This window comes from Hevea brasiliensis, chromosome 4 (assembly GCF_030052815.1).
Source record: "Hevea brasiliensis isolate MT/VB/25A 57/8 chromosome 4, ASM3005281v1, whole genome shotgun sequence".
Taxonomy (NCBI): Eukaryota; Viridiplantae; Streptophyta; class Magnoliopsida; order Malpighiales; family Euphorbiaceae; genus Hevea; species Hevea brasiliensis.
This window is the reverse complement of record NC_079496.1, coordinates 20,567,659-20,591,323: the sequence shown is the minus strand read 5'-3', so window position 1 is coordinate 20,591,323 and position 23,665 is coordinate 20,567,659. Positions and strand designations below refer to the sequence as shown.

At 29.5% G+C, this 23,665-nt stretch overlaps 2 protein-coding genes and 1 long non-coding RNA gene across 6 annotated transcripts; all 3 read right to left on the bottom strand.

Moving 5' to 3' along the window:
- Nucleotides 1-3,294: 3,294 nt before the first annotated feature.
- Nucleotides 3,295-3,791, bottom strand: LOC110642577 (uncharacterized). Its single transcript, XM_021794668.2, has one exon. The coding sequence runs from the start codon at nt 3,555-3,557 to the stop codon at nt 3,354-3,356; it is 204 nt and encodes a 67-aa protein (XP_021650360.1). The 5' UTR covers nt 3,558-3,791; the 3' UTR covers nt 3,295-3,353.
- A 2,585-nt stretch (nt 3,792-6,376) lies between these two features.
- Nucleotides 6,377-15,427, bottom strand: LOC131179553 (uncharacterized). Its single transcript, XR_009148443.1, has 2 exons — nt 15,329-15,427; nt 6,377-6,953 (listed from the first exon to the last, which is right to left on the bottom strand). It is a non-coding gene; the product is annotated as an uncharacterized LOC131179553 (long non-coding RNA).
- A 2,813-nt stretch (nt 15,428-18,240) lies between these two features.
- LOC110642596 (molybdopterin synthase sulfur carrier subunit) lies at nt 18,241-22,738 on the bottom strand. Of its 4 annotated transcripts, none has more exons than XM_058145552.1 (2): nt 22,499-22,738; nt 18,241-18,916 (listed from the first exon to the last, which is right to left on the bottom strand). In XM_058145552.1, exon 2 carries the CDS (start codon nt 18,874-18,876, stop codon nt 18,565-18,567), a length of 312 nt encoding a protein of 103 aa, XP_058001535.1. In that variant the 5' UTR covers nt 18,877-18,916; nt 22,499-22,738; the 3' UTR covers nt 18,241-18,564. The 4 variants fall into 4 exon arrangements, with proteins under 4 accessions (XP_058001535.1, XP_021650388.2, XP_058001533.1 ...); XM_021794696.2 differs by having other exon boundaries at nt 22,490-22,737; XM_058145550.1 differs by having other exon boundaries at nt 22,370-22,736.
- Between the last annotated feature and the right edge of the window lie 927 nt (nt 22,739-23,665).

Here is a 23,665-nt window from a genome sequence, read left to right as displayed (position 1 = left end):
GAGAGAGAGAGAGAGAGAGAGAGAGAGAGAGAGAGAGAGAGAGAGAGAGAAAGAGGGAGAGGGAGAGATAAAGAGAGAGGCATGGGAGAGTCAATCTGTCTCTATCTCTCTCTATATATTTCATTATCTGTCTCTCTCTCTCTGTCTCTCTCTCTTTGTATGCCTCTTTCTCCATCTATCTCTACTCCTCTCCATATCTCTCTCTCCCCCTCCCCCCCCTCCTCTCTCTCTCTCTCTCTCTCTCTCTCTCTCTCTCCATATATCTCTATCTACTCTCCGTATATCTCTCTCTCTCTCTCTTCCTATTTGTCTCTCTCTTTCTCCCCCCATTCCTCACTCTTTTTCATTATTTTTCAAGTACTTTCAAAATTTTTAGCATTCCTATTTGTCTCTCTTCTTCTCTCCCATTCCTTACTCTTTTCCCTTATTTTTTCATGTACTTTCAAAATTTTTACACTTTTAGCACTTAGAGCTTGAACTTTTCTTTTTTGGCAATTCAAGACATGTATTTTTGCCTTTTTATACTTAGGTAATAAAATGAATGAAGGTATAAAAATTGCTAATGTGGCATTGACATTGGCATGCCGTGTCATGGTGCCACATCAACATACCACATTAGCACCACGTCATACATGGCACCATATTAGCATACTACGTTAGCATTATTTAACACTGTTAGCACAAATAAAGCTAAAGTTCTCGTCCTTAATTGTAACAAAATAAAGTACATATCTTCAATACTAAAAAGGCCAAAATACAGGGTACTAAAGTATACTTTGCCCTAAAAACTAAACCAAACTAAATAAGAGATAAAAATCAAATTGACTTAAACCTAACGAAAATAGTTTAGTTTGATTTTATTCTTCATTTCTACAATTCATTTTGAACATTTCTACAATTCACACCCAAAAAAAGGGCCAACATTTCATCCAAGTTAGATGGGAAAGTGTTAATGCACAATCACAATATACAATTCACAACAAAATTATAGTATAACATGAATTCAAAATTAATCTTAATATTATATAAACTTCTATAAAAAACTCATAATATCAAAACAAAAATACATAAGAGAAATTGCACAAATTAACTCAAAATCACACAAATTAACTCAAAATCACACAACTCAAAATATAGTGAAACAGAATAACTCAAAACCACAATCAACAATAATATTACAAATTTTAGAGAAAAAAATAAAGAAACATATTCAAATGATAAAGCTTTCATTTTCTTGGTTCCAAATTGTTCCAAACTTTTTTTTTCTTCAATTTACCACCATTAAGGAGAAAGTGGAGGACGAAAGGAAACAAAAAGCAGTAACTTCATTTATCATCACTGCCAATTTATAGGTTGCTGATTGTAAGCCCTAAAAAATAATTGACAATTGCAAAAAGAACAAAAAAAAAAGCCTTCAAGGAGGCACATGCAACATTGGCTGGTGGCTGAGCAAAAGAGAGAGAGTTTGAAGAAATGAAAGGAAGAAAGGTGATTGAGGGAAAGGATGAAATTGAAAGGAAGTAAGTGGTGAGAGTGACGATGTTAAGGGATACCATAAACCGTAGGTGTGGATTGAGGAAGAACAAAAGAAGATGATAGGAAAGGAAGGGAGAAGAGAAGATGAGTAGGTAACGACGTACGGTTAGATAAAGTTAGCTTGAGATTTTCTTATAAGGATAAATATGCACATATTAAGAGAGTGTTTAGTTTGACTTATAAGTCGGTCAAACCTATTTATAAGTTAACAATCATAAGTAGACTAGTGTTTAATTTAACTTATAAGTAAAAAACTACTTAAAATAAGTTAAAAGTCATAAGTAAGATACCCCTTACTTATAATTTATCTATTTATTTTAAAACTATATTTTGACCAAATAAAAAACTATATTATCCTAATAATTTTTTAAAATATCAATACTATTCTTATTTTAACAAATATAACACTCAATAATATATCCTTTTTTGTAATATATTTTTTTTAGTCATTTTCACAAATTAAGTTATTTTTAAACGTCTTTTAACAAAACACTTAAACTATTTAAAAGTTAATATTAAGTAATTTTACCAAATAATTATTTATTTATTTTTTAAAAATATATTTTAAGTTAAAAATTAAAACTAAGTAGCCAACCTAAACACCCTTTAGGATTCATTTAACGTAATCTTTGCATCCATTAAAGTTTATTTAGTGCACCCAACTAGTATTATGGAGAATTGCAATTTTAATGCCTAATGAACCTTTTCCCATATTAGTGGAGTGTATTAAATGAATTTTAATGTATGCATATATATATATATATCAATTAGAAAAATTTTATTATTTTAATTAGAATTATATTTAAATAATTTATTATCATTCAAATTACTTATTCCATTCACTTTTATCTATTTTATAAGGTTTTTGCACGATTAAGAGAGCAATTAAATTATCTAAACTATAACAAAATATTTTTTAATTTTTTAAAATTATCATTTATCTCACCTAATTAAAAGAGGAAGAGAGAATGATAAAATGGATTTTATAAAATTATCAAAATAGTTATTGTGTTCAGTAGAGATGATAAAATTAAGAAAATTAATTAATACTCTTTAATTTTCTCAAAATGATAGATAATTTTGAACACAATAACTTTTGAAAAATGACAATTAAAAGTGGACAGAGGTAGTAATATTTATGAATTTTATGTTTAAAATTAAAATTTAGAGACATTATTATTATTATTATTATAAAAATTGAAAATGACAAGTAAAAATTATCTTAATTAAAATGTAAGTTCTAATCACTCATAATGGGTTATAATTTCAGTTTATTAGTTGATTGCGCATTGTTTGCGTATTTAAGTCAATTGAGATCAATTTATTATGGGAATTATTACGGATTTAAGCAGTTAAATGTATTTCTGTTTGGAGTTGAAAATGAAGGCCTCCTAATTAATCACTTTAATGCTTTACTACTAAGATTATTTTACATTCTATTTTATTAATAATACTAATACTTGTCAAGCCACCATGTTGAATCAAGATGGATTTGGACTATGAAAATAAAAGAATTGGTATTAGAATTATTTCCAATATGAATTTAAGTTTAAATTTAATCACTAATAAATATCAATAATTATATGAAATTGATTTTATTTATAATTTACTAAATCGAATATGAATTTTAAATAAAAATTTTCATATAGTTTATAAAAATTAATGAAATTCATTTGAGTTCTTCGCATGGATTATTCTAAAAACAAAGTAACCAAACAAACAAAATGAAGACTAGCAATCAATATCAAAGGTGAGATATAACAAAAACTCAATCAAAATTCATATAAAAGTATTATGTACATGAAGCAGAGAAAATCCTAATATTGAGGCACCAAGCGTCTGGCACAAACAGAGCAATAATACCTCCTTTTGGTCTTGAAGTAAAGAGGCAAGAAACAGAACCTCCACTGGCTCTCTATATCCATCGCCTGAATCATCCCTCCACAGTAAGGACATGCCCCAGGCGCTGCTTGTCTCCCTACCACTCTCTCATCTTCATCACAAACAAACACTAAGCACATCTTGATTTCTTGCTCAACCTATCAATTCTACTTCTCGACGACCGTTGGAAAAGCTCAGTTTATTGATTCCTAGCTCGCCCTTACTGAGATGAGAAAATCGATCAGTTAAATATTTTTTATTATGGCTTCGTTGAGAGAAGGCTATTTGGGTATTTATAGAAAGAGAAAGAGGGGTTTTAGCTAGGGTCTAGAGAGGTATAGCTTAGACTGGAAGCAAGCAGGAAGAAGACCCATGCGTGTGATCCAGAAAATTCTAGCCCAATATTCCCAGGATAAAGACTTTTTATACGCGTTTTTTCCGTTTTCTGTTACGATAGCGAGTCTTGCAAGTTTCCTCACGCCGCGCGCGTGATTTTCTTTTCCTTGTTTACTTTACTGTATTGCCTAGCATAACTGGGATAAGTTGCCACGCTTTGAGAGAGCGAGTGAAAATATGTACTCCTTCAATTTAAATAGCAAAAGACGCCATTCACGGCTAGTTTTTAAGACGAGCAGAATGCATTTTAAATTAAAAAAAAATTGAATTGAATTAATTTAATTTAAAATTTTAGTTTTATCCCGTCTGATCCTTGTTTAGAATATCCGCACATCGTTATTTTTTTTAGTAAAAACATCGTCATTTATATGATATATAAAAACAAAGAGAATATTAACTTTATTAAAATTTTTTTCATTATTTAAAATATTAATTATTATATTTTTATTATTTATAATTCATATAAATTTAAAATTTTTAATATTTAAAATTTTTTCATTTATATAATTTTAAAATTTATATAAATTTAAAATTTTTAATTCTACTCACATTTCATTAAATTTTTATCATAATATAATTTAAAATAAAATTTTACAAAAATACTTTCATGATTTATATTTTTTATAAATGTAGAAAGTTATTTTATATATATAAATTACTTTTTTAATGAATTTTAATATATTTTTATCTCTATCTTAAAAGTATTTATGTAAAAATATTTTAATGTAATTATATTTGAGTGTACATAAATGAACAAGAAAATAAATTAATTTTTACCAGCCACAACATATGAATTTATTATTAATGTTTTTGAAGTTTTCTATTAATTTAATTTCTTATAAGTTAATTTCAAAAATATTTCATATAAAATAAATTTATATTTTTTTAATTATAGATATATTTCTAAAATTCTGAATTATTGTTTTAATATACAAATTAATTTTAATTAAAATTAAATTTATAAATTCTATGTAAATATTACTACATTTATTGATAAGCTTTATATATATATATATATAACAACTGAAAAATATTATAAAAAAATTCATATTCATTAATTTCTAAAAAAAATATTTAATTAGTATTTAATATATAATAAAATTATATGAATATAAAATTTTTAAATGATATATAATTATACACAAAGCATACAAAATAAATTATATATATGAAAAAAAATTAAATAGATAAAAATATTATTTAAAACATTAATAATTAACATAATATGTTAGACTTGAATTTAATTATAAAATTAATATAATTAATAGAATAATTAAAATTTATAATAATAATTTTTTTTAATTTTAAAATGATACATTATTAAAAATTTAAAAAACGCTAATGTGAGTGTATATAAAAAATTAAAAAATATAATGATTTTTTAATTTTTTTTAATGTTATAATCTTATTTTAATAAGACAAATAATAAATACTTATAAAAAAATCAGAAATCATATTTTTAATATATAATTGTTATTCCAATTAAATAAATTTATATTTAAATATAAACTTAAATTTATATTTTCATTTAAAAATAGTCTAATTCATATGAATACAAATATTATATTATTTAATAGTATTTTTATTTATTTAGATTCAATAACTTTCTTTATTGAAATTTAACGTTCATTTTTAGAAAAATAATTATAAAAAAATTAATTTAAAAATATGTTATAAGTTCAATTTACAAAATATTTAATTATAAATTAAATAATTATTTATACATTTTTTAATATAATCATTCCAATTAAAAATAATAATATACTAATATCAGTGTTTTTCATTCTATTATCATTGATTCTTTATTTTTTATTTGTAAAGAAAAATTTAGTTATTAATTTATTATTTATAAATAATTTATTAATATTAATATATTTATCAATCTTATTTTTAAAGTTTTTCTCCATATCATAAGAGAATATAAAACTACGTAAAATATCATATATTAAATAAAAATTAATAATATTGATACTTATTGATATGAGTATTCATATATAACTTTATTAAATAAAATTAAAAATTAGAATAAAAAATAACTACAAATTCAACATTATATGAAATTATATTAAATTGAATTTATTTTACTATTATATGTATAAACTCTTAAATGGTATTGGAAAAAATTTAATTTTTCATGCTAATTATATATGTTTTATAAAAAAATTATATAATGCTAAAAGCTAATTTATCTTTATAAACTTATTCATTTCATTATTAAAGAAAGTTAACACGGGAAATATATTAACCAACAAAATAACCAATAGTTAAATTTATATATTTATAAAACACTTACAATTATAAAATTATATTTTAATAATAAATTTTTTATAATAAATTTCATCAAAATAATTTTCTATTTTTATTGATATACTTTTATGTTCATTAACTTAATCTAAAAATAATAAGTGCACATACAACATACATGTCATAAAAAATAAAAAATTATTATATTAACATAATAATAATTAATATATTATAATAATAATATATCATATAAAAAATTATATAAAATAATATTAAATTACTATATATACAATGAGTACAAAAGAATGTGCAATGCACATTTAAAAAATAACTAATTCATATAAAAAGGGAATTATTACAAGCCAAGGCTCAAGGCCTAATAACAAATTTGGGCTCCTATCATCCCAAACCAGCACAAACCCTACCAACTAATACAATTAGCTCTTAGTCCAAATAAATAAACCCTAAGGCCACCAAGCAGAACTACTGAAAACGAAATGAGACCTAAGCTCTCAAAAAACAACAACCATCCCAGACCTTAGTGCAATTGAAGAGGGACTCAAGGATTGAAGACTCTTCGGGAGTATCGTGAGCATCCCCCTAAGGTACCAACCTTCACAGCACTCGTAAAGTAGAGAAACTAGTCCAAAGCTCTACAATCTCAACAACAAAGCAAAACCCCTCAACAGAGCTTAGGGGAGTTGCAGAATCATCTCATGGCAAGTCACTAATACCCTCCATTAGAAGCTCAACTTGTGCACAAAAGCCACAAAAAGTATATTATAGCCCTACCCGAAGGTGAGGAGGGAAAATCCACGCTCTGAGCAAGGGGAAAAAGGCCTTCTCCTGCCCAGGGGCAAGGAAGACCGCTGACCAGCAGAATAAAGGTTTGCACCCTAGAAGCAAAACAAAGAAAAAAAAGAGGAAAACTGAATAATGAGCAATCACGCACATCATCATTGATAGCCATCATTCTTAGTGTTACAAATTTTTATTTTGTAAAATAGATGTACATACAACCGTTTTATTATAACAGTTAATTATGATGGAACCTATACAAGACTTATCACAATTAACAATTATAAATAAACTATTATACATATATTGATTTTATTGTATAATTTTTCATGACAACTCTCTCACTACTCACCACCTCACATTGCCATTGCATCTTAATGTCTCTTATTTATGTCGTTAATTATGTAGATACATATTTTTTTACCCCCTTAAATGCATGCTTTGTAGAGGCAATGAGGAGCTCTGTGATGAAAATATCATTGGATAGTGAAGAATTCTAAAATATTAAGGAGATTATGGAACGGTAAGAATATTAATTAAATAAAAAAATTTTACATTTTAGAAAATTAATTGCAATATTTTTAAGGACCATAAGCTTGTATTATTCAATTGGGCTTGATCTAATATTTTTCAAGGTCTAATGGACCTGATAAATATGTAATTGAGCTAGACTAAATAACAAAACCCATTAAACTTTTAATTTCAGCTATTATAAATGGATGTGGGCTTGTTTTTATTTTAAGCTTTATTAAAAGAGTTTTTAATTAATTAATAAAATGAAAAAAGAAAAATAAAAAAGTTCTATGCGGGAGAAGATAACTTTTATTATTATTATTATTATTATTATTATTATTATTATTATTATTATTATTATTATTATTATAAAATACAAAAAAAATAAAAATAAAATAAAATCCTCATAGATTAGGAAGATAGTTTTTTTTATTTATTATTTATTTTAGTTTTTTTTTTTATCTTTTTAAATTCTAAAATTCCACTAGATATCTTAGTTTTATCCTATCATTTTCTTCCTAGGAATACATCATTATATATATATATATATATATATATATATATATATATATATATATATATATATATATATTTGGGTTTTTAGGGGGGGGTGGGGGTGGGTGTTGAGATGCCATTAGGGTGGCTGAAAATTAGAAAAATCTTAGTTTAATTTTCGGCAATTGTGGCATGTGAGAGGTTACTCTCTACTAAATCTTTCTTCATTCCACAAGAATTAGGCACAATTCTTTACATTTGCACACAATTCATAATAGATTCATATAGTTTTAGAATAATTAATTTAAATAATCACAAAAATATTTTATTTTATGATATTTCTGCCATTTTGAAGTCTTCCAAGGTATCAAGAATACCTCACAATTCCAAATAAATCAACCAAATAAAGTTGAGAGACTTAGAAGAGTTTGAGATGACGTAGAAAATTAAGAGTTTAACTAAGGAACAATTTCCTAGCTAAACTCAAATTGTGAAAGAGTACCAATTCTATTCTTTTAAGAGTTATTTTAATTCTAATTTATTTTGATAATTATTTTTTATTGTATTTTATTTATTTATTTTATGTAATTTTTACTTATTTAAACTCTTAATTATTATTTTTTTAAATAATTAATAATTGTAAATAAGCCCAAGCCCAAAATTGAATGGACATAGAAGAAGAATAAATTGGACTCTTTGGTGGATTTACCCCAATTTAAGGTGGATTACATGACCTAGAAGCATTACACACTTCTGAGGATTTAATCCAAAATCGTTTAGAGTGGAGAAAGCGAATTCATATAACCAACCCCAAATTTTTGGAATAAAGGCTTAGTTGAGTTGAGTTGTAAAATGGAACTCCAAGGTCTCTTGCATGAAATTAATGGGCCTAAGGCCTTGTAATAATTATTTGGGATTAATTTTATTTTTTATTATAGGTTATAAAGGCCATTTTAAGGTTTTAATCTCTATTCTCCTCCCTTTTTCTTTAGTTTAGGACTTTATTTTATTTTGATTATTTTTAATGTTTTCAAATGAACCTTTGATATATAATTGAACTTAGTAAAGATGCAGATGGGGGAACATGACAATTAATGGACCTAAGTACATAACCTAGAAACATTGACATGATTAGGACCCTCATCTTCCTCTTATGTATGCACTTCAGATTGAAAATGCCTATGACTTTTTCTTCTATATGCTATGTATAACTTATAAAATGAATTGGCATGTAATTAATTTAGTAAAATATACATGTAAGATAAGATGATAAATAAGATAATTCTTTTAACTTAGAAACATCACATGGTAGGATTTTCTATACGTATATACTTGTTATTTTGAGTAGTTGAATTTAAATGTGTGTGTAGCCTTAGACTTGCATAATGTATGATTAGGGAATTTAATAAAAAAATTATAAGACAAACTTTAGGAATTAACAGTAAAGGTTGGCCCTTGTTCTAAGATAAGTCCAAGTGGAGGGGGTGCCTAACACCTTCCCTCTCTCGTACCCACTATCCCAAACCTATGCTATTAGGCTCATGATAAAAAGAAGGGTAGTGGACCACTACAAGGGGTAAGTTGCCACCCATATCCCTTCTTAAGAATTTATCCCAGTTATTATCCGAGTGGCAACTCTTCGCCTTTGTGGTGTTAATATCCTAACATCATGGTAGTGTTATGGGAAGACGATGCTAAACCAAGTTTGAGTGTCCCAAGCTTGACAACTCCACTGGGGATTGAGGATAGTTACTCCAACTTGATTCCTTTAGTCTATTACTATTTCTTTTATTAAATTCCTTTGCATTGTACTCCACTTACACACATAATAAAAGCATAATCAACTATAATGTGATGTAGCCCTGTGGGGATAAGATTGAGGAGGCCTCTGCTCCATTCGAGTTTAGGCATGTCAACTTATCTCTACAATCTATGGCACGTACCTTGGGGTATAAAAAGAGCATGAACTCAGTCGTTTGCACCTTTGACTTTCTTAAGGTCAATGGGAGACATAAAGGTTAAGCTCTCACTTTTGGGGAACCTTTTTGATCGAGATGAAGGCGTAATGATGGATTCAAGTCATGCTAGCCCTAGAAACATATGGCCCTAGGACCTTTATTGCATGTGATGTGTTTGGTTTGTTAACCTATGCGTTAGATATGTAAGTTTTAAAGAAAGATAGGATTGATTTGGGCTAAAACTCAAGCCCCTTTGTTGCTTTTTGGAAAAGCAAAGCCCAAATCCATTTTATCTTCCTAAAGGGCACGTGGAAGTCCACTTACATATTGGACTTTTGGGTTTATAACCCTTTTGTTTGTGAGGGAAGGTTCTATCTTAGGCTAATCTCCTTGTTAATTGGGCTTAATGTACTGATACCTAGGAACAAATTTTATGGACCTGATCATTTTTTTGTCACGTGAGTGTCTTGGAGGTATAAGGAGGCGAAGCTACATAAACATTTATTTTTTTATTATTTTTTTTCAAAGACTTCCTTTTCGATTCCTTTTAGTTTCAAATCTATGGTCCAAAATGTGTTCATGTTTAAATTTCCTTCATTTTTTTTTTCTTTTTTCTCAAGTTTTTACATGCAATTTTCAAGAGCCAAAGTCCATACTCCAAATCTTTAGAGTTCACTCTTTTTTGTTAAGGATCCTTTCAATTTTACATTCAAAATCACAAGTTTAAAGTCCAAAAACTTAGATATCATGCTTATACATACTCATGTATTTACATCATATTGCATTAACCTTTAGTCATTTGGTTGCACAAAGGTTAAGAGTCATATCAATAAGAGGGGAAAGTCAAATGATTGAAGAGATAAAGAAATACCTACAAGAGTTAGATGCAAGAAGAGTGTGGATAAAAGACATCAAGAATGCTCTCATTATAGAAGAAGTGGAGATAGATGCATAGCTTGAATTCCTAAACAGGAGACTTGAAGAGATTCAAAGGATAGGACTAAAACCATGCAAAAAGGGGATTTAAGGAGTTTAAGTGAAGGAAGAGCCATTTGACAACTTTAGCTGCAAAGTCTTCTGCACTGAATCCTTACGTGTTGACATTCCCCTAGAGGATATTTAATCAAGTGGATAGGAACTCTAGAAAAGCTTAGATCAAAAGAGCTTATTTTGTAATAAGAGTTGAACATTTTTATCAATAAAGATTTTAGTTTCTATTTTATCTTTGATTCTACTTTTCTTTTGTTCCTATTTACAAGGTTGAATAACCATGACAAAGCTCTTTGACTGATGGGCAATCAAATGAGTAAAGGTCCATAACATAAGCATGACATATACATAGCATACTAACATTTTGTTTTGTAGCCATCTTAGCATCCCAAGATTATTCCTATCTGAGCAATGGCAAGTAAAGATCAACGACAAGCTTTAGAAGAATGGTGAATGAGAGAATGGAAGAGATGATGAGAAAACTTCTTGACACACTTGAAAAGCAACAGACATAAGAAGACAAAGGAACTAAGAGGCCATTGGATGTAGAGGGAAAATCCAATGAGGAGTATCCTTGTGATGAAAGAAACTCCCCTAGGAAAAAGGCAGCAAAGGAGAAAGGTGAGATGAATGATGCTTACTGCATTTTGAAGGAAAAGATGGAAAGGTTTGAAGATGACCTCTGGAAGCAGTTTATGCTTCATGGAATGAATGACATGGAGGATTTAGGACTCTAAATGAGGATGCAACTACCAAGTAAGTTCAAAATGCCACACTTGCCAAAGTTTAAAGGGTTACGAGACCTAGTGATCCATGTGAAGCAATATTTGATCATCATAAAGACAACACGCTTGAATGATGATTAAGTCACTCATCTTTTTCCTCTGTTATTAAAAGGGGCTATTGTATCATGGTATCACAGTTTGGGGGATGAGATAAGAAAGGAATGGGGTAGTTTAGTTAAAGCATTCATCGGGCAGTATTCATACAATACTACTTTGGATGTAAATAGAAGAAACCTATAAACTACCAAGCGGAGGCCTAATGAGTCATTCACCGAGTTTTTGGCGAGATGGAGAAAGAAGGCTACCCTCATGGTGCAATGACCATTGGAGAAGGAGCAAATCAGGATGATCATAGAAAATTTGTTGCCTATTTATTGCAAGAAGATGTACTATCTTCCAATTTCCAATTTTGGAGATTTGTTTCATGTTGGGGTGGAATTGGAAGACAAAATGAATGAGATGGCTGATAAGCATAACTTCTCAAGAGGGTACGTGAATCATGAGTAAAATACTTCAATCAAGTTACTCAGAATAAAGGTCCAATGTTCAAGCTTCAAGGAGGTTTTCTGAGTTAGGTGAACCTATAACATCAACTTTTCGTAATATTGAAGGATGAAGGGTTGTTCCAACATTTGACCAATACTCGGATACCAGACCCATGGTTAAAGAAATTCAAGAGAGACTTGTATTGTGAATTCCATCAGATTCCAGGTTATGACACAAACAAGTGTAGTCGTCTCCGCCATGAGATACAAGATCTTATTGATAATCTGAAGATACCTGACCCAGAAGCTAGAATATTCTAAAAGACCAAGCCATTTCTATTTATCATTTGAATAAAATTATTATATGAATTAAAAAAATTGTTTTAGCTTGTTTACTAATTTTATTTCAATTTCGATGTAATATGCTTTACATTTAAGATTTTAATGAGTATTAACATGAATGAAACTGTAATAATTAATTGGGACACACTTGAAAATCCTAGAAAAACAAAAGTTAACTGTTGATCTAACTCTAAAAAGAAAATTAAGAAATCATAATTTATCACAACAAAGTACTTCAATATAGAAAATGAGAATTTCAATTCAAACTATCAAAGAGACAGACACTAAGGCCCGGGGGGGGGGGGCACCCAAAATTTTGTTGAAGGGGGACAGCAGATTCAAAATACCATTAACATAAGTGGGGTACTTTGTTTGAAAAATGCTTGTGAGGCTGAAAACCTGTAAACGGCAGCCTTGGCAAAAATTAGAGCTAAAAACAAAAAAAAAAGGGAAAGAAAAAAAAGAAATAAAAAAAGAAGAGAAAAAAAAAACAAATAAACAAAGAAACAGAAAAGGAGAGGTAGAGAGTTGGTTAGAAAACCTACAAAGGCTAGCCAATGGATTATAAATGCTTTATTTCCTTTTAGAAATTAGATCAATGGTTTAATTTTGTACTGAAAAAGAGTAAAAGTAGTGAACAAATTAATTATGAATAGATCAAGGCATGTTAATGTTAGATGAACTATTAAATGCTTTGCATATGATTAGAAAGAAAATGAAAGTGAAGAAGCCAAAATGGATAAAAAAAAAAAAAAGAAAAGAAAAAGAAAAGAAAAAGAAAAAGAAAAATAAAGCTCACTAAGTTAAAAACCAGAAATGGCAACTTAGGCAAAAATTTAAGTAGCTCGCTAAGTCGAAAACCCGAAAAGACAACTTAGGCAAAAATTATAGCAAAATGAAAAGAATGACACTAGGTCAGGATATCTAATTGGGGACCAACAATGATTGTGGTTCTTCAGAATCATGAAAGGCATTAGAAGCAAGTGTTTCGATGAGACCTCAAGTTGGGGGGCAAGATACTAGTTGAGAGGAAAAGACCAAAGGCAATTGTATAAAAAGAGAGGTCATATGGAGCATCAAAAGATGGATCATTCATCAGCATTGAAAAGGAGGTCCATTCGAAAAGTTAACATAAAGATAAGGAATATTCAAAGGAATATGGGGCAAAGGTATAAGCTAAATGCATTATGTAAATTATGTCACATCATGCATCATTCATAGTTGAGAAATAGAAATTATTGTATAAATAAAAGTTAGAGAACATGAGCATAAACATTTGAGCATGCACATCATTGAACACATCAAGCATTATCATAGAAAGATGCATCTATATCATATTAGCCATGTCTACATTGCATATAGAATTGTATGAGAGAGAAAAAAAAAGGAAAAAAAAAAGAAAGAAATGATGAAAGAATGAGAAAATTGCTTGAATAGGTAATAAGCTAAAAGATAGTCACATGCTTGAACAAGCATGAGGATTAGAAGAACATGGTTAAACAGGCATGAGGATTAGGAATAACATGCTTAAACGTGCATGAAGATTAGAAGCAACATGCTTGAATGGGCATGAGAGTTAGAAATAATAAGCTTGAACAAGCATGAAGATTGGAAGCAACATGCTTGAAAAGGCATGAGGATTAGGAATAACATGCTTGAACATCCATGAATATTAGAAGCAACATGCTTGAATGGGTATGAGAGCTAGGAATAATATGCTTGGAAGCAACATGCTTGAAAAGGCATGAAGATTAGGAATAAAATGCTTGAAAATGCATGAAGATTAGGAATAACATGCTTGAAAAGGTATGAGGATTAGAAGCAACATGCTTGAACAGGCATGAAGATTGAAAGCAACATGCTTGAACAGGCATGAGGATTAGCAATAACATGCTTAAACAAGCATGAGGATTAGAAGAACATGTTTGAACAAACATGAGAATTAGGAGCAACATGCTTGAACATGCATGAGGATTAGAAGCAATATGTTTCAACAAACAGGAGGACTAGGATTGGGATGAAAATAAGATAAAAGAAATTGGATAAAGAGAGGACTCTTAAAGGTGACATAAGAATGAAGGAAAAGGCTATGATTTGCATTGCAAGCATTTTACATATTAGGCATAAAAAATGCACTTCATTCTCAAAAAGATGCAAGATTGCATTTCCATCCTCATAAGAGTGGCAAATCACAAAAAAGTCATTGGACAAATTGAAAATTAAAAAGAGATGCAAATTTTGAGTCCAAATTTTGCATCTTTGCTTTCAAAATGTTTTTTTTTTTCAAAAGATAAAAAAATTACATTTTAATTCCTAGTAAGTCATAAAATTACAAAATGGTCCCTGAATAGAGAAAAGTTTTCAAAAGAAGTCCAAAAGGTCCCAATGAATTTTAAAAGGAATCACCTCCCTAGCAGAGATTTTCAAAAGTATGTGCACAGCATTGTTGGTGTCTACAGACTTTAATAGCACCTAAATTGTGGGATTCCAAGCAATCTTACAAAGTTTTTTCAAGTCAAAATGCATTTTTTGAACTACGCTGGGTCTGATTCTCCCTCTAAAGCAGATAATCAGGAAGTTTAAGTGGTGCTTAAATTTGAATCCCAAAATTTCAAATCAAGCCTTTTCAAATCAAGTTGCATTTTTTTCAAAACTATGAGAGGATTTGATTCTCCTTAAAAGGAGATACATAAGAAGCCTAGAGTTCTAGGTTCAAAGCCTCAAACTTTCAAAATCACACACTTTTGCTACAGCCTATGTAACCGTCAGCCCTCAGAAAGAGCAGAAAGCATAGTTGAAGTTCTGACCTAACTCAGACAATGAGCATATCACGAAAGGTGGTACACTCAAATATCACTTCTTTACATCATATGAGTCAGTATACTTTGACGAACTTTGGCATTACCTTTGGCGCTGTTCCCAAACTTCGTCAAAGGGAAAGGCAAACTGTAGACACATTTTTTTACCCCCTTGAATGCGTGCTTTGTAGAGGCAATGAAGAGCTATATGATGAAAATATCACTGGATAGTAAGAAATCCTAAAGCATTAAGGAGACTATGGAATGACAAGAATATTAATAAAATAAAATAATTTTGCATTTTAGAAAATTAATTGCATTATTTTTAAGAACCATAAGCTTGTATTATTTAATTGGGCTTGATCTAATATTTTTCAAGGTCTAATGGACCTAAGAAAAATTTAATTGAACTAAATTGAATAATAAAACCGATTAAACTTTTAATTTCAGCTATTATAAATGGACGTAGGCTTGTTTTTATTTTGGACTTTATTAAAAGAGTTTTAATTAATTAATAAAATAAAAAAGAAAAATAAAAAAGTTGCATGCAGGAGAAGACAACTTTTACTCTTATTATTATTATTATAAAAAAAAAAGAGATAAAATCCCCCCAGATTAGGAAGATAGTTTTTTATTTATTATTTATTTTAGTTTTTTTTATATCTTTGTAAATTCTAAAATTTCATTAGATTATATTAGTTTAATCCTACCATTTTCTTCCTATAAATACATCATTATGATCAGGGTGTTTGGGGGGATTAAGATACCATTAGGGTGGCTGAAAATTAAAAAATTCTTAGGTTAATTTTCTACAATTGTGGTGTGTGGGAGGTTACTCTCTAGTAGATCTTTCTTCGTTCCACAAGAATTAGGCACAATTCTCTATATTTGCACACAATTCACAATAGATTCATATAAATTTAGGTTAATTAATTTAAATAATCACTAAAATATTTTATTTTATCATATTTCTGCCATTCTAAAGTCTTTTAAAGTATCAAGAGTGTCTCACAATTCCAAGGAAATCAACCAAATAAAGTTAGGAGACTTAGAAGAGTTAGAGATGAGACAGAAAATTAAGAGTTTGGCTAAGGAATAACTTTCTAGCTAAATACAAATTATGGAAGAGTACTAATTCTATTCTTTTAGGAGTTATTTTAATTCTAATTTATTTTGATAATTATTATTTATTATATTTTATTTATTTATTTATTTTCTGTAATTTTTAATTATTTAGACTCTTAATTATTATTTCATTTTTTTAAATAATTAATAAATATAAATAAGTCCCAACCCAAAACTGAATGAACGTGGAAAAAGAAAAAATTGAACCCTTGGCAAATTTTACCCAATTTAAGATGAAACTCCAAGACTTCTTGTATGAAGTTAATGGGTCTAAGGCCTTATAATAATTTTTTAGAATTAATTTTATTTTTTATTATGGATTGCAAATTTCATTTTAAGATTTTAATCTCTATTCTCCTCCCTTTTTCTTCAGTTTAGAACTTAATTTTTATTTTGATTATTTTTCATATTTTCAAATGGACCTTTGGCATATAATTTAACTTAGTAAAGATGCATATGATAGAACATAGCAATTAATGGGCATATGACTTAGAAATATTGACATAATTAGGACCTCATCTTCCTCTTATGTATACACTTTAGATTGAAAATGCCTATGATTTTTTGTATAACTTGTAAAATGAATTGACATGTAATTAACTTAGTAAAATATATATGTAAGTTAAGATAGTTAAAAAGATAATTCTTTTAACTTAGAAACATCGTATGATAGGATTTTCTATGTGCATGTACTTACTTGTTACTTTGTTACTTGCATAAATATATAATTAAGAAATTTAATAAAAAAAAATAAAACAGACTTTAAAAAACAAAAGTAGAGGTTAACCCTTATTGTAAAATATGTCTAAGGTGAAGAGGTGCCTAATACATTTTCTCTCTTATACCCACTATCTCGAACCTAGGCCATTGGGCTCATAGTAAAAGAAAAGTAGTAGAGCTCTGCAAAAAGTAAATTATCACCCACAACCCTTCTTAAGAATTGATCTCGATTATTACCCGGATGGCGACTCTACTATTGTGACGTTAATATCCTAGTATTGTAATAATATTATGGAAAGATGATGCTAAGCCAGACTCAAAGGTCCCACAATTACCTCGTTGCCTCATCTTGACATTGCCACTGTTGCCTTCCCCTTTTTCATCGGTACACTTCTTGATTCAACTATTTATAACTAACATTAAAACAAATTCAATTCAATTTTTCAGCAGCAATTCTTTTTTCTTTGATTTTTCAGTTTAATTTGAGAAAATTAAGAACAATGTAAACCCGTTTACTATACCCTACATAGAATGACAAACTAATAAGAGACAAATACCTATGCATTGTAGATCTCAAATAGTTATAACCATAGTGGCTATTTTAAAAAAATAATAATTGTAATTGCATAATTATCTTTATCTTATTGGTTTTGTGCTTTCATAATATCACCGCTTTACTCTACATCATAGAATGTACCAAAATCAAAATATGAACTTAATCAAAACTAACAAGTTCAGCTCCGAATCAAAGTCAAATTTTTTTTTTTAAGAATAAAAATTTTAAAAAAATTTCAACTATAAATTTAAATCAAACTGAAATTGAAACTAAAACGGACCAAAAACAACATAGAACAGATCAAAATAAAATTTGAACTTAATCAAAACTGACAAGTTCAGCTCCGAATCAAAATCAAATTTTTTTTGAAAGAATAAAAATTTAAAAAAAATTTCAACCATCAATTTAAATCAAACTGAAATCAAAACTAAGAAGCCCCTATAATTCTGGTTTCAATTTCCCTGAACCTCAAACTGAAACTGCCATCTCAGCCTGTTGGCCGGGTCTACCCCTAGATACAGTGATGGTATTTCCATTTATTTAGATCTAAATGCTAACGTTGCATTAGAAACCATCTACTGCATTAATCAAAGAAGAAAAGACATTTATAATAGTAGATTCAGCAAAACTAATTTAATTCGATAAAATAAAGGAAGGAATAAAAGTAAATTGTACACATGGGCAAACACCCAGTGCATAATTATTTAGGATTTACAGCTTATGATTCCGAAAAGAGATGCATTTTTCCAAATGAATCCTTTAAGGTATAGCATAAGACAGAGGTAATTGGCAGATTGGTCTTGTTTTTATTCCACATCCTTTTATATTTTGTTGCAACAATTGAAAAGTACAAGAAATTACAGAAGAGGAATATGTACCGAAATTCATATCTATGCTTGAACTATTAGCCTCTTCCAAGGTTTGCATAATCTGCAAGAATAATTAGCCACCACTTATTGGAGGTATAATTGCCAGCTCATCTTTTTCTTTGACAACCGAATCTTCGGTTGTGTATTCCTCATTTAGAGCAAGAACTATGCAGCCACGAATCTCTTCCAAACAGGGGAACTTAGCAACAAGCTTATTCAAACAATCACGGGTCGTACTACCAGATGACAGCTCTAGTGGCATCTCTGTTAAGCCAGTTAAGTCCCGAGCTCTGGCAAAGAATAAGATCTTTATCTTCACACATGAACACTCACTTTCCAAAGGTTTACCATTGATATTTTCGGTCTTGATTTTGATAGTATCCATAACAGAATGAGGAATAGACTAATGCGAGTGGAACATATATCTGCAACAATAACATTACAGTTTCAGGTTTGAAAGAGTTGTGAGCATCAGGAAAACAATAAACATGAAAACACAAAGAGAGAGAGAGAGAGAGAGAGAGAGAGAGAGAGGGAGGGAGGGAGGGAGGGAGGGAGGGAGAAGAAAAGAAGAATGGTATACCAATACAAAATTAAGAGGAGACTGACCAAAAAACAGCAAACCAGTAAGACAATTTAATAAAATATTTGTAAAAGAACAGATACTGAATCAGTAATACACACGTATCAAATGATTGTAATTTATAAACCATAAATTGCCTTCCAACTAAATGAGTGTTTGATTCACCTTTTGGATAGCTGATACACACTCAAACAGGTGAACCAAGGTGTTTGGTAATAGCTGATAGGCAACTGATAAGATACCCATTAGATGCAATTTGTATTATAGCTGTTTCTCATCAACTGATGGCTGATTTTATTTTATTTTTTATTTATACCATATTATCTTTTTAAAAATTTTATTAATTATAAATTTTTGTGTCTTTAAAATAATTTTTATACCAATAGATTATTTAAAATTATAATAAATAATAAGCAAATATAGAATATTATAAATATAATAATTATAATATTCATTTTTATATATACTTAAAAAATTATTATATTTTCAATATGTCGTATAATAAGTTAATATTATATGTCTATTTCAATAGTAAAATAAATAATATGATACATATTCTTATTAGACATTTTACATATAACAATAATATCTAGACATAGTTTTATCAAACGCTTAGGACATATCAGCTACTAGCTACCAGCAACCGCTATCGACTATCAGTTATATCCGCTATCCGCCATAAGCTGTATCCAATAGCTAAACCAAACAAGCCCTAAAAGAACTCAACCTCAGTCAAGTTAAACAGTGGTTTTGAGATTCTACTCTTCATTTACACAGTACACTGAAATACATAAGCAATTCTCTCCCTATTTTGCATGCAATTAAAAAAAAAAAAATTAAAGGGTTTTCACACAACAACACATACAGCATAAACAAGAGTAAAAATTCAAGACTTTTACAAGATCCACCTAAATCCAATGCATTACACATCTAAAATAAATTTGGGTGCCTTTTACTTTCCTGCTTTTACTAGTTCCAATTCCTTTGGAATGCAGAAGTGAACTTGCTCCAGCTTTCAGTATCTCAGGTTCCAAGCTCTACCTCATCAGAGCTACTCAACCATGACATTGTATTATCATATCTTAATAGGATGCAAGTATTGGTTAATTTAGCTAGCCAATTGTTAGCTAGTAGCCCTAACAGTAGATATTCCAGAGAAGAAAATAGAAGAAATAATAGAAGAGAGAGAGAGAGAGAGAGAGAGAGAGAGAGAGAGAGAGAGAGAGAATTTTGGAGAGAAGATGGAGAATATTATTAATCAGAATTCAGAATGCCTAATATAGGTCTTTCAACTCCCTTTCATAATAGATTCCCCTCCAATTCCCTAATAACTGCTCTTAACAACTACCAGCTGTCACTATTCATAGTTTCCCTCCAAAACAATTAATAACTATTCAATAGGCCTAACAAACTTTCCTTCCATAATTTTAATCTGGTCTACTAGCCCAATTACATATTCCTTTCCTTATTTCTATATTTTCTCCTTCTCTATGTAACACCAATCACATTAAACTTATTTTTGTTTGAATTTCAAATTCAATCCCAAATTGTCTTCCAACAGGTGTAGTGGCAAAGAAGCACTCTGTAGACTCATATGCCTTGTCAAAGTGACTTGGGACATTAAAAAAACGAGATCGACTGGATTTAGATTGTATATAGAATTGTAGTAAAGAAAGAAAGTAAAAGAAAAGGTAGAAAAATGCAACTACTTATCCAGAGGCAAGGATTAGATGGCTGTGCATCCAATTAAGCATCAGCAAAACTCTTCCATGCTCTTCCAGCCTCAGCCATATTTGCCAGGTATGCATAGTTGCATCCCCTTCAGAATGGCCTATTAATAATCTAGTGGCCCACTTCACCATAATCAAAACAAACTCTTATTTATTACTAACTAAACAAGTCACCAAAACACTGGTGAGATTACTCTTTAAAATGGCTCCCCAACAATGCCTCCCATAGCACTTGTCACTCAGCTTCCCTTCCAAAAGTCTTTCAGCTCTATCAGCTCCTGTGAATAATCTTGCAGTATTCCTTGCAGACACAGTTCCTCTCCAGGTTTTCCTACTCTGCTTATGTTTCCATCTTTAATACTGAGATTCTAATCTAGATACAGATTAACAAATTGCTCTTAAATTTCCTAGCCAACCTGGCTCCAATAATAACTATTTATTGGAATAAAATGTCATAGCTTCAAAAATTTCGCCTCACAATAGACACAATCTTATTCCTCTCTACTTGTTTCCTTGAATCTGATGCAACATATCAAGCTAAATGTTACCAGGAAAAACCTCTGCTTCCAAAAGTGATTCATTTTACACTTTAAGTGACAAGTAACACAAAAGACCTCTGACTCATTAAGACATATGATTAAAAACTTTCTTTCTCCAGGTAGTTATCAACACCTTGGCATCACCCTTCAATAGGAATGACAGTGGGTAGCCAACCCGCGAAATATGAATTACCCAAACCTGCTTAACATACATACTATCTATATGGATCCCAAATTCAATTACTACTACCTAAATACTTCCCAAATCCTTTTTTTTTTTTTTTTTTGCTGGAAAGTTATCCAACCTGAACCCCTAAATAAATTCCAATCACACCATAACACACACTAATTCATCAAATAAATCATAAAAGAAATTCATACAACCCATCATTTCTAATTCAAGAAAATGAAAAGTTTACATAACCGAAATTAGACAAATGTAATTAACAAATTAATGATCAAATTCATCATAAACACAATGATAAGTTAATAACGAATTCTTACAAAAGATGATGTTAACTATCCTTTTTTCACCTACTAATGTAGTTAAAGAAGTGCTTTTGCTGGTATCAATTGGGTGGGAAGGTTACTAATACTACGTGTAATGGGCGTATCAAGACCAATATTTTCACAGGGTTGAGAAACTGCAGTAACATTTTTACAACTCCCCATACATTCGGTGCTCAAATGTTGGCATCTTAAAACAACCTATAATGAATTAAAATTAATCAATTACCAATCAAGAAAACTAATTTAAGAGAAAACGTACATAGCAAACAGAGGAAGGAATCATCCATGAAACTAAAACAAAAAGTATATACACATCAAAGAATTTGCAGAACATACACCAGAATTCAACAAGGACCCAGACTTTAAATAAGTTAATGCACACCAATATATCCAGAATGATGAGAATAAACAGGTACAGCAAAGCAAAAGGCCAAAATACAACCAGGACTAAGCACAAACAATGTCAACAAACTTGTGCTACCAGGAAAATGAACCAAATACAACGTAGAGACTAACCAGGAAATGATCGAGATGAATTGTAAAGCATAGAATAGTAGCCCAGATATGGAAAATCACTTTAGAGGATAAACATTTAAAAAATGGATAAAAGGGAAATGTTTTATCTAGTGAGGTCACCTCATCCACACTAATTTAGGACTTCTTGCGACCTCGCCTCTTTCAGTTCAACTACAACAGTTGCGGTGATGGATTCAAAGTGCTGAGCGACGGCAACAGTGAGGGAGAGCAATGGCTTCAAATTGGAGAAAGATAAAGACGGCGACAATGACGGAAAACAGCAGTGGTGGGTTCAAAGCGAGGTTGCAACTGGAGAGCTTAGGGCTTGCAAGAGAAAATCGTGAAATGGATTAAACTGCAGTTTTTTATCCTGCAAGAAGCTTTCTCAATGGGAAAAGTACAATTTGACCATTGATTTAGGATTAAAACTCAATTGAGCCCTTTAACTTTTTCTTTTTCCAATTAAAAACCAAAAATTAAGAATTTTATTAATGAAGCCTAAATTACACATTCCGCCTTGTCATTAAATAACAGTTAAAATATGATATAATATGCACTCATAAAATAAATAAAATATTTTTATAAAATTAAAATTAAATTCAAAATAAAAAAATGGAAAGAAAAAAAAATAATTTATAATTTAGTTTATAAAATATGACAAAAACCATACCTTATTCTAAATTTTGTATAAATATGAGGTACCTGAATTTAGACATTGTAATGATACTTAAAACTTACATATATATATATATATATATATATATATACACACACACACATGGTCCCTGGAGAAGCGCCACGTGGATTAAGTGAACCAGTATTGCACTATAGTCTCGTATATGACCCCTAACAGTAGCTAGAAGGCCTCTTGAGTGCTAAGACCACCACTTTCGGATGCTGAAGGGGCATTTACAAAGGCAGTTCTCGTATTACGAGATAAAGAAATGGGTCAGAAAGCTAAGTGGAGTTTTCATTTTTGCACTCTGATGATTAAGGGTAAATAATAAGGCTTAGAGAGAGTAAATGAAGTAAAAGCCAGTTAAGGCAAGGTTAAGAAAATTATTATTTTAAATATATTAATTAAAAAATATTAAAAAATAATTTAAAATTAAATTTAATAAATTTTAATCATAAAAAATATTAAAATAATAAAATAATTTTTTTTAATTATTTTTTTAATACCATATAAAATAACACTTTTATTAAAAAAATAATTTTAACACTTAAAATATAATGTTAAATAGACACTAAAAAAATTATACACTTAGTACCTGTAGGGTTTATTTAGTGTGGTTG

Bases quoted from the DNA above. Each gene is read 5' to 3' on its own strand.
- LOC110642577 (XM_021794668.2), bottom strand. From the start codon at position 3,557: ATGTGCTTAGTGTTTGTTTGTGATGAAGATGAGAGAGTGGTAGGGAGA.
- LOC110642596 (XM_058145552.1), bottom strand. From the start codon at position 18,876: ATGGATACTATCAAAATCAAGACCGAAAATATCAATGGTAAACCTTTG.